This window comes from Marmota monax, unplaced genomic scaffold (assembly GCF_021218885.2).
Source record: "Marmota monax isolate L192 unplaced genomic scaffold, Marmota_monax_Labrador192_F-V1.1 WCK01_AAM20220418_F8-fsc00523, whole genome shotgun sequence".
In the NCBI taxonomy this organism is placed as follows: Eukaryota; Metazoa; Chordata; class Mammalia; order Rodentia; family Sciuridae; genus Marmota; species Marmota monax.
In genome coordinates, this window is record NW_026694161.1 from 76,952 (window position 1) to 89,066 (window position 12,115).

The window sequence follows — 12,115 nt, forward strand, 5'->3', positions numbered from 1 at the left end:
TAGCATGAAACAGTTTTATTTAGCTGCAGCCAGGTTCAGAGGGCACAGCTGCTGCTGTAATCAATCACTCCCCTGAACCCCAAGTTTAGGTAGTTTTAGAATTTTATACCCAGCATATAAGGGGAGGGGCTCAGAAGTTTACAGTCTGCAGAAGTTCACATAAAAGCAGTTTTTTCCTTTCTTTCACTATTTGTGCAAGTTTCAAGAACAACACCTGAGAAGGGGAGAGCTTCTTCTCTATATTTCTTCCCAGCCAGTGGCAAGTAAAACAGGGCAAAACGAAAATTGGAAGTTTACCTACATTAAACCCTTTAAAGAGACTCTTTTCCTGACAGTCCTAAAATCAGCCATGGTGAAGATTTCTGGAGAAGCCCAGTTAAGACTTTTCTATGGAGAAAGGGTGTGCCACTACAACCTGATATAACAAAGATAATTGTCCATCATGAAGCATGTGGAAATCAATTGGTGCTAAAAAATGTGTTAATACAAGGGCTGGGGTTGTGGCTCAGCAGTAGCATGCTTGCCTAGCATGTGTGAGGCACTGGGTTAGATTCTCAGCACCACTTACAAATAAGTGATTATAAAAGTCCATCAACAACGAAAAAAAAATTTTAAAAATGTGTAAATACAACTTGATAGTAGAGAAAAAATTTAAGTATTGGAGATATAATGTGTTTTCATAAGTAAGGAATAAAACATGAATGTCCATGTCTATTAAGTATAAAATTTAGTATGGTCATCATACTAAATTAATTGAGTATACATGTCAGTAAAAGTCAAAATATCATAGACACCATTTGACCCAGCTATCCCACTCCTTGGTCTGTACTCAAAGAACTTAAAATCAGCATACTATTACAGCCACATCAATGTTCATAGCAGCTCAATTCACAATAACTAAACTGTGGAAGCAAATTAGATGCCCCTCAATAGATGAATGGATAAAGAAACTGTGGTATGCATACACAATGGAACATTCTCAACATTCAAAGAGAATAAAATTATGGCATTTGCAGGTTAACGGATGGAGTTGGAGAATATCATGCTAAGCAAAGTAAGCCAATCTCAAAAAACCAAAGGCTGAATGTTCTCTCTAATAAATGAATGCTGATCCATAATGGGGTCAGGGGAGGCATGAGAAAAATGGAGGAACTGTGATTGGGCAAAGGGGAGGGAAGGTGGTGAGGGTGCATGGGGGCAGAAAAAAATGGTGGAATGAGTGGACATCATTACCCTAGGTACATGTATGACTGTATATATGGTATGATGCTACATCATGTACAACCAGAGAAATAAAAAGTTGTACTGTAATTGTGTACAATGAATCAAAATGCATTCTTCTGCCATATATACCTAATTGAAATAAATTAATTAATTAAAAAATTGGCTAAGAGTTACAAGTGTGGATTATGACTGCATGAGCCTTAGAAAATAAGAGTGTACAGCAGCCAACACATGAGCTGTCAAACAGTGTTAGGCGTGTGTTCATATGTACAGAGTTATGTATAGCAATCGCTTTACTTAAGTGGACATGTAATTGACTCACCTTTTCATTATTTAGCAATTTTGTACAAAAATAGTAATTAATTTGTAAACCCTACCAGAATATTTCCTAGCTGGTTTGTAGTTTTTTTAAGAATGTCACCTTGTTTTTGTATTTCATGTGGTTCTTGTTTTCATATGTGTGGATCTATAAATAGAATTGTAGTGTTTAAAGCTTTAGCTTTTGGGAAAGAGGAAGGAAGAACTCTGCATGCCAGGGCCAAGAGGGGGTGCAGAGCATCTGGAGGAAGGGGCCGTACGGAGCAGGTCAGGTGGTATGTGTCAGGGTGAGGGGGTTTCTTCATATGGGGTATGCCATTTTGTAAAAAAGGAAGTATTTCTCCCAAGACTTGGAGTAGGCAAATTACAATCAGTTTAGCTTTGTGTTCTACACTAGTTTACAAAAGAAAACATGTAATATAATGTTAAAAAGAAAACACCAACAACACAAAAGCTTTTATGATGGATTTTGTAAATAGATTCAATACGGGTGACCTGTTCTCTAGCTGTGATCTTACCACTTCAAATAGATGTAATTTGAATAAATTTTGTATGGTAGAGGATCATTAAAATGATTTTTTTAAGAGTTCAAAAAAAGAGAGCACCCTAAGAAGACCCATCTCTGACAGCCACCTGGGAGCTCTCCTCTGCACTAAGCTCTGTTCTTGGACCATTCAGCTCTTACTAATTCAATCCTTTTCACCCCATGAGCAGGGAAGTGACTTGCATAGTCATCTAGCTTTGTCCTGAAGCCTGAGCTCTTCAAAAGAATCAAATGTTTTATATTGAGGTAATTTCAGTTACACACCAAGTTAGAAATGGCGATGAGAGACCTCTGTGCCCTTTACCCAGCCTTCCCTGTTGACCTCTTGAAACCCTGTGTTGTGGCCTCATCAGGTGCTCACAGCTGCAGTCAGGATGCAGAAGGCCTCCAGTGCTGAGGGCCACTCCTGTCTTCCTCTTGTTGTCACCTTTGCCCCTCACCAGCCTTGCCACATCCTTAACCGCTGACAGCCTTGATGCTGCCCTCCGCTGTATCATCTGATCATCTCACCGGTGTTGCTTGACTAGACTCAGGCAGTGTGTAAGCTTTTGTATTTTTTAGTGTGAATTTCTGAGGAATCATCCAAACTCCTGTGTGGTGAGCTGCTTCTGCCGTTTCTGCAGATTATGGTCGCCATTACAAGATGACGCTGGCTCCGCTGTGGTCTGTGACAAACAACTCCTTATCTGGGAGAGTTGGCACATGATTTTTCACCACCCTGTACACCACCCTGTGAGAAAGCTCCACGCGGCAGCTTTGCATTGGGGCTTGGGATGCTTTATTAAGGCTGGGAGGGGCATCCGGGAGAGAGAAGAAGAAATATCCAGGGCCTGAATAAACTGTTGAAAGAAGATTCCCGAGTTGCGTCTTCCTTGCGGGCAAGGGGTCGCGACACTCCTGTGTGTTGACAATTTATTTTTCTTTGCTAAGTGTTGTCCTGGGCCTTGGATGCACTAGTCTCTTGGCTTGACCATTTGCTCACTCATCTTAGTTCAGGAATCCCCAGGATGTTGAATGACCTCCCTTTATATTATATTCTCTTTAATCAAGTCTTCTCAATTCTTTTGCCATTCTCTGAAAGGACTGTCTGTTTTCATCATTGTAGAGTTTTAAGAATACCTTAAACACTCAAGGTAGTAGTCCTTTGCTCAAAGTGTGGTTTGCATTTTCTTTTTCTTTCTTTTTAATGTGGAGATACTGTGGATTAAACCTGGGGCACTTTATCACTGATCTACATCCCAGTCCTTTATATTTATTATTATTATTTTTTTGAGACGGGGAGTCTCACTAAGAGCTGAGGCTGAGGTGATCCTCCTGTCTTAGCCTCCTGAGTAGCTGGGAAGACAGGCATGGCCACTTGCTTGCATTTTCTCTCATTCTCTAACTTGTCTTTTTATTTTTATTTATTTTATATATTTATTTATTTATTTATTTATTTTTGGTATTGGGGATGGAACCCAGGGGCACTTAACCACTAGCCATATTCCAAGCCTCCTTTTTTAGTATTTTATTTTGAAACAGGGTCTCAATAAATTTCTTAGTGTCTCACTAACTTGCTGAGGCTGGCTTTGAACTCATGATCCTCCTGTCTCAGTTTTCAGAGCCACTGGGATTACAGGCAAGCATCACCACGCCCAGCTGTAACTTGTCTTTTTATCCACTGAACTGGTTGAGCAGAAGTTTACCAGTTTATTAATTTTTCCTAAGTAGACACAGACCATCTAACAAGTCTGTGGCTTCTAGAAAGTGGCAGAGAGGACAGGGATTCTCCGTGAGCTGAGACAGCCCTCAGGTTCTCTTTGGAGGGAGAGCAGGTACCAGCTGAAACCAGATGTCAGGAGAACCTTTTGCCCTCCCTGTGCTCAAAAAGGAAACAAAGAAATGTGGATCACAATGAAGCAAAAGGTGTTCAGTGATATCTCCTCAGACTCTTCGATCCCACCTCCACTTCCCAGGGCACCACCTTCTTCCTCCCTCAGCCCTCACACTTGCTTCCTGTGGGCCATCCTCAGGGAAACCCTCCTGGGTCCTCCTCTGTCCAGCCTCTGTAGTTAGTCTTGGCCCTCTTTCCTCTGTGATGACTGTTGATGTACATTCCAGGGCTCCTCTACACCCACCTAACAGAAGACAGGTGTGGGGGGAGTGGTGATTCATATTTGGGTTTTGATAATAGGTTTCTTTAAGGAATGTTAAGACCACTAGGCTCCTCTCCAGCCTGCACCTCCTCAGGCTCACTAGGGAGAAGCTCCTTCTACCACACATCAAGCCCCTCTGGCCCACTCTTTGGAGCTAGACTTGAAACCTGCTTTGAGCTCAAATTAAACCTTGTTCCTAATGTGAACTTCTCCTCAGTTGAGGTGCTGCTGTTGGGGAGTCCAATTTGCCAGAAATGTCTCTCTTGCTTTTCCTGGCTTGTCTCATTCAGACCATTCACTTTCTGTTCATCTAAAATTATATACAAATCACCATATTCATTAACAACACGTGAAACTTTCTTACAGAATTCTAAAACAAAGGTAAAGAAGCTCCTTATCCTGATGACACAAGATTGCAAAATAATTATATTGAATTGTGGGACTTTGTCCTTACTGAAGGAATGGCAAAAAAAAGTAACTTAATAAATAATAACATATGATGTTTGCCTTTGTTGCTCTAAGTTGTTCTATTCTTTAAAAGATGCAGATACACTTAGTTAAAACATTAACCTACTGTTTAGCTGTGAGTTTTAACAGAGTTCTTTTCATCTACCATTTCTTTTGTCTATTTGTTTGCTTTAGTTTTTTCTTATGATGACAACAGAGGTGATCTCCTCTACTTCACTGCTTTTTCAGATATGGAATGGAAGAATTCCAGGATTACCTGCTGTTGGGATGCATGCACAGTTCACTTGTCTGCCATCTGACCACAAAAGGATTGGTATCTGTGTTTGTTTAGTCTTTATTCCTCCAGGGGAAAGGGGATAGACATCTAGGGGGCTGTACAAGCACAAATTGCCTTCTTCCCTACTCTAGAAGATTGCTTCCTCCAAAGACCTAATTTTACCTGAATTAACCATAAAGGGTACAGAAATCTGCAGTATGTTTCCTGATGGAACTAAACGACTTGGTTCTACAATCCACGCTGTGCCCTTCATCTTTGAAATGTATGTCTTTCTGGTACTTCAGATCAGTAGCCCTGGAACTTCCCCCTTAGTTTCAGGCACATGCACCCAGCTTGGTAACTCACTGCTTTGGCAGACTTCTTTTGTGCTTAAAGGTTCAACTGCCTCTAATTGATAGAAAATGGAATGTCCTATACAAATTAATTGTGTTCATTATTCTAGGATTATATCCACAAAGAGAAAGGCAAATGGCTAACTAGAAATAAAACTCCCACACAAAATCTGAGCCTTTAGCCACCTGGCCTCTAGTTGTCAACTTGAGCCAAGGGCCAGCCCTTTGCATGCTCTTGTGCCAGCTCTCCTCAGTCACGTGGGTTCTGATGCCACCTGAGGCTTGATTCTTGGTCTCTCTTTGCAGTTCCATATCAATTCTCTAAGTCCTTGTAATGACCATTATTTAAATATTTGTTTTAAGCTGCTGATTTCCAAATTTGTTTCTTCAATACAATGACCATTCTCAAGTCTAGATTTTATATCCATCTATTGTAGCATGTATCACATTTAGAAAATAGTTATCTCAAAATTAAACTAAAGCAAACAAATAATTATCTCCTTAAAACTGTCTTCTCCTTAGACCTTTCCTAAAATAACACCTTAGAAAATAGTCATCTCAAAAAAGCTCAAGTAAATAAATAATAACCCCCTTGAAGCTGCCTTCTTTTTAGACCTTTCCTATTTTTTTTTCTTTTTCTTATCCAGGTAAAATATTATTTGTGTTCTTAATACCAAATATAAATGTATTTAATTTCAGTCTCAACAAAATGTAAGCTCTATTGAGAGATTCATTTGTTTAATTTACTACTGTTGTTCCCACAATTATAAAAAGGATGGTGTTTATGAGAGATCAACAACAAGTACTGAAAAATTCAGCACATAAATGAATGCTTGAAAAAGAGGCTATGAAGATGGAGGAAAAAAGAAAAAGTGAGAATTTACAAAAAGTACCTAACCAATCAAAATGTCAAGAAGATCCATATGGGGGGTGGGGGTTTGGGAAAATTGAATGAAGTATACATTATGAGAACATAAACATGGGTGTACATGAGAGAGTACTCCTTGGAGACTGTACAAAGGAAGGGGCTGACACACAAGCCCCGCTTCCTTAGGATTGGGACCTGAGGAAACACAGATGAAAACAGCTCAACGTGGCACCCTGCGCAGCATGCACTGACTGACCTGGGAGGCACTGGTGCGGGGCTTCGCCTACTGTCCACGGCCCAGCACCTTGCTCCAGCTTGAAGATCACCTCAGGTTTTGCAACGCAGTGCCCTGTTAACAGAAAACAGTGAAAGATTTGTGCCAGGCTGCTTGTCAGGTGCACTTAGGGATGACACAGCCTCTCAGGAGCTGTGCAACGATGAGTGTCTCACTCACATTCTTATGGTCTGGAACAGTGTACTGGGGCAGAATTAAACAGCTGGAGAAATAATTCAAGGGATGATTTTTAAGAAAACTGAGGAGACAGAAGAATACAGATGGACAATAAAAGAAGTTAGAAACACACGTTATGATATGTAGAAGAAATTGGACAAAGACATAGATGAAATAAAAAAGAACCAATCAGAAATCAGAGGAAATAAAGAAAGAATTCAGTTAATTAAATACAAAATTACAGTTCAAAGTTTCAATAACAGAACTAGAATCAGAAGAAAGAATTTCTAGGGATGAAGACAGGTTTTGATATAATCTTGTCAGCTAAAAAGAATATAAATTTAAAAGAATGAAGAAAGCCTTTAAAATTTAGGGGACATCATAAAGCAAGGAAACATTTTCATTATAGGTGTTTCCAAAGAGAAAGGAAAAGATATTTTCTAAACTTATTAAATGAAATAAATGCTGAAAGCTTTCAAATTATGATAAAGATGTGAACATCCAAGGCTAGGAAGATCAAAGAATTTTAATAAATTTGACCAAAAAAGATCCTCTCCAAGGTATATTGAAATCAATCTGTTGGTAGAGTACTTGTCTAGCACATGTGAGGCACTGGGTTCAATCCTCAGCACCACATAAAAATAAGTAAATATGCATTAAATAAAATAATTTGAGATAAGCAAATAACCAAAGGATCAATAAAATGAAGAGTTGATTTTTAAAAATAAAATACAATTTACAAACCTTTAATTATACTAACCAGGAGAAAAGATCCAAATAAATAAAGCAATAATGAAAAAAACAGATGTTACAACTAATACAACAGCTGAAGATCCCTACGGAATATCTTGAAAAACCACACACTCATAATTGGAAAATCCAGAAATGAATGAATTTCCAGACACACATAACAACCAAAATTGAACCATAAGGACCTAGAAACCTTAACAGAACAGATGTACATCAGGAACAGACTTCCAACAAACTAAAGCCCAGGGGCAAATGGCTTCACTCCTAAATTTTATCAAAAGTTTACAGAACAACTGTCAATTCTTCTCAAATTATTTGGAAATATTGAAATAAAGGAAAAATCTTCCAAATGTATCCTATGAGACCAGCATTGCCCTAATATCAAAACCTGCACAAGAACACAAATAGCCTGATGACCATAGATTTAAAATTCTCAGTAAAGCACTAGCAAATTCAATCCATCAGCACAGCACAAGGTTTAAAAATCATGACCCCATGTGAACCACAGGAATGGAAGATGGTTCAATATATGAAAGTCGATACATGTAATTTCATTGCAAAATTATTATGGTCTGTAACAGTGTACTGGGGCAGAATGAAGGATTAAAAATCATATATCTTGCTGGACATGGTGGCAGCCTATAATCTCAGCAACTTGTAAGGCAGAGGCAGGAGGGTCTTGAGTTCAAAGCCAGCCTCAGCAATTGAGTGAGGCCCTAAACAACTCAGCAAGACCCTGTCTCTAAATAAAATACCAAAAAAAGGGTCTGGGAATGCAGCTGTGTGGTTATGTGCCCCTGGGTTCAGTCCTCAGCACCAAAAAAACTCATATATGTCAACAGACCCAGAAAAAGTATTTGATAAAATTCAACACAGTTCTATTATAAAAACCCTTGAAAAGCTAGAGATAAAAGTAATGTTCCTGAACACAGAAGCTGCATATTAAATCCTAACCCACATCATACTGAACAGGGAAAGCCTCAGATTGTTTCTGGCAGGATCTGGAAGAAGGCAAGGTGTTGGCTTCCATTGTTCTTCAAACAGGACTGAACACATTTACTCAAACAGTAAGAAGAGAGAAAGAAAGAAAGGGCATCCAAGTAGGAAAGGAGGAGGTTAACTAATTATTAGCAAACACCATGAATTTGTATACAGAAAAAACAGAGATTTGTATACAAAAATTCCTCCAAAATAAAAAAAACTATTAGAACTGATAAATGAATGCAGGAACTGATAATGAATGCAGTGGTGTCCTCAGTTGGATAGTACAAAGTCAACAAACAAATATCAGTAGCCTTATTATACATCAAAAACAGAATTGTTGAGAAAGAAAACATGAAAGAAATCTCAATTACAATAGTTAATTTTAAAAAAACTACCTTGGAATAAATTTAATGAAAGAAGTGAATGATCTCTACAACAAAAACTTCAAAACACTGATGAAAATAAATTAAGGAGGACACACAAAAGAAATACATCCTATTTTCATGTATTGGAAGAATTAATATTGCTAAAAACCCTTAATACCCAAAGCAATTGACATATTCAATGTAATCCTCATATAACTTTTCTTCACATAGCTAGAAAAATAGTCTTAAACATCATATGGAAGCACAAAAGACCTCAAATAGTCAAAGCACACTTAAGCAAAAACAACAAAGCTGGAATCATTCTAATATCTGTCTTCAAAACAAACTACAAAGGGATAATAATCAAAACAGCATGGTGGGTTGGGGTTGTAGCTCAGTGATAGATAAGAGTATTTATAGCAGGTGTGAAGCACTGGGTTCACTCTTCACCACAAAAAAATAAATAAATAAAATAAAGATATTGTGTCCATCTACAACTAAAAATATTAAACCACAGCATGGTACTGGCATAAACAGACTCCAGACCAATGGAACATAACAGAAACCAATATTAAACCATTATTAAGATATATATATATATATATATATATATATATATATATATATATATATATAAAATCTCCAACTGATTTTCAGCAAAGTAGCAAGAACATATGTTTAGAAAGTAAGCTCATCAATAATTGTGGGAAACTGATCATCCATATGCAATGTTAGACCCCATTCTCACCATACAGAGAAATCAACAAAGTGGATCAAACACTTAATACCTAAGACCTGAAATGATTAAACTACTAGAGGAAAATACCAGTGAAACACAGGCATTGATCTTGCAAAAAAAAAAACAACAAAAGCAAAAATTAACCAATGGAGTTTACAAACTAAACACTGCAAAGAAAATATTTGCAAAATGACAAGGGATTGCCTTCTGGAAAATATAAGAATCTCAGACGTTTCTCAAGAGAACTGCAGAAGAACTTTTAAAATGTATTATCTACAGTGAAAGTTCTTATGTGTATTTAATGCAGGAATGCATTTAATATTAAGAACTATCCAGAGTGGAAGCTCAAACTATCTAGAGTAAAAATTTAACCTACAGAATGGAAGAAAATATTTGCAAACTATCTGAAAAGGGATTAACTTCTGGAAAAAATAAGGAACTCAATTCAATGGCAAAAAAAAAAAAAAATCATATAGTTAAAAACCAGACAAATAACCTGAACAGGCATTCTCAAGAGGACACACAAATACCCATGAGCACAGGAATAAATGTTCAACACCATAATTACCAGGTGAAAGATCAGAACCTAAACAAGCCATCATGACACCACTTTTAGGTGCTCATTATTAAGACACAGAACAAAAAGCTGGCCAGGAGGCACTGAGAGGAAAACCTCCACACTGGTTCTAAAAGTGCAAACTGGTGCAGCCACTATGAGAAATAGTCTGCAGATCCCTAAAACCTAGAAACAGAATGACCATATTTATAGCAGTATGGTGTATATGTATTCAGGGAAAACTCATTCCTTGTTTTGAAGAGGAACCTGCACTTGCACATTTACTGTGGCACTGCTTACAAAATCCATGATAGGTTATCAACTCTGATGTCCATCTTAGATGAATGGGCAAAGAAATTGTGATATGTATGCACACGGGACTGTTATTCAGTTTTTTAAAAATGCATTTGCAGGGCTGGGGATGTGGCTCAAGTGGTAGCACGCTCGCCTGGCATGCGTGCGACCCGGGTTCGATCCTCAGCACCACATACAAACAAAGATGTTGTGTCTGCCGAAAACTAAAAAATAAATATTAAAAAATTAAAAAAAATGCATTTGCAGCAACATGAATGGAACTGGAGGACATTTATGTAAAGTAAAATAAGTCAGGCACAGAAAAACAAATACTGCATATTCTCATTTATTAGTGGAAGCTAAAGTTTATCTCAAAGATACAGAGAATGGTGGTTACTGGAGCATGGAAAGGCTGTGTGGGAGGGAGAGTGGAGAAGAGATGGTAATGCATGTGGTGGTAATTACAGGTGCACCTGTAACAGGAGGTGGCGCATACCTGTAATTCCAGCAGCTTGGGGGGCTAAGGTAGGAGGATCACAAGTTCAAAGCCAGCCTCAGCAAAAACAAGGCACTAAGCAACTCAGTGAGACCCTGTCTTTGAATAAAATTCAATAAAAAGGAAGTTGGGGGACTGGGATGGTGGGGGGCACTGGGGATGTGGCTCAGTGGTCAAGTACCCCTGAGTTCAATTCCTGGTACCCAAAATTAAAATAAATAGATAGATAGATAGATAGATAAAAATAAGATAATAGTAGTATTAAAATTTAAAAATGATTCCTCTAAATACTGACAATGAAATTGCTTCTAATAAGATCACTGGGGCATTTCACTCACCCAAGGACACCAGGCTGCTGTAGGTCTCCAGCATCACATCCCTATAGAAGGTCCTCTGAGCCTCCTCCAGGTCCTGCCACTCCTCCCAAGTGAAGTCCACAGACACGTACTTGAAGGACACCATCCCCTGTAATGGAACATGTCTCCTCAACCCAAGCCCTCCACCCTGGGTCAGAACAGAAATACAGAATTCACTATTGTGTGAATGTGTGTCTTACATATGTCTTTTATAAGATACAGCTTGATTTGTATTATGGGAGAGGAAAATACCAATAAAAATACCTTGTCTTTGTATTAATTTGGTAATCCTACATCACTATTATAGAATTTCCTTTATAGATTTAGAAGTGTCCTTGTTCACAGCAGAAACGTGATGAAAAAAGTTCTTTTCCTAAAAATAGATAAATCTAGTGTAAAGACTTCAATATGAACACATACTTGAAACACTGTGTTAAATAAACTAAGCCACATATTTGTAGAAAGATAGGGTGGGGAAGAAGAGGAAAAGCAGATTGTTCCATGTTCCCAGCATGTATTTCACTTAAATGAATGTGTCCTGGCCCTGGAATCAGACTGTGAAATTACAAAGAACCCACGCCAGGCTAACGGAACTACAGTGGTGTCAGTCTAGGTGAGGCTGCCTAGGCTGTGACATGTGGTAAAGGCAGCAAGTGTGTCGGGGACTGACAACCTAGTGATGTGAATATAAATGTTTTGCCTAATTCCAACAGTTAAAATCTCATGTGCTCACTCTTCTTAGAAACTACTGATAGATTATAAAGTACTCTCACAGTGGGGGATGGAGGGGTTGGGGTTGTGGCTGGGGTTGTGGCTCAATGGTAGAATGCTTGCTTAGCATGTGTGAGTCACTGGGTTCGATTCTCAGCACCGCATATAAACAAATGAATAAAATAAAGGTCCATCAACATCTAAAATTTTTTAATTAAAATACTCTCACAGGCAGTCTTGTATTTTC

At 38.3% G+C, this 12,115-nt stretch overlaps 1 protein-coding gene across 3 annotated transcripts in view; it reads right to left on the reverse strand.

The window, feature by feature from the left end:
* Positions 1-12,115, reverse strand: part of LOC124107624 (zinc finger protein 39) — a 23,862-nt gene continuing 11,747 nt past the window's right edge. For 2 of the 3 annotated variants that reach the window (XM_046465793.2, XM_046465795.2), the window contains 3 exons: positions 11,140-11,266; positions 6,423-6,515; positions 4,062-4,531 (listed from right to left, as the gene is read on the reverse strand). In XM_046465793.2, coding sequence (XP_046321749.1) covers positions 4,338-4,531; positions 6,423-6,515; positions 11,140-11,266 — 414 coding nt within the window. In that variant the 3' untranslated portion in view covers positions 4,062-4,337. Of the gene's footprint in view, positions 4,532-6,422; positions 6,516-11,139; positions 11,267-12,115 lie in introns of all 3 variants that reach the window. The other variant, XM_046465794.2, reaches the window with a different exon arrangement.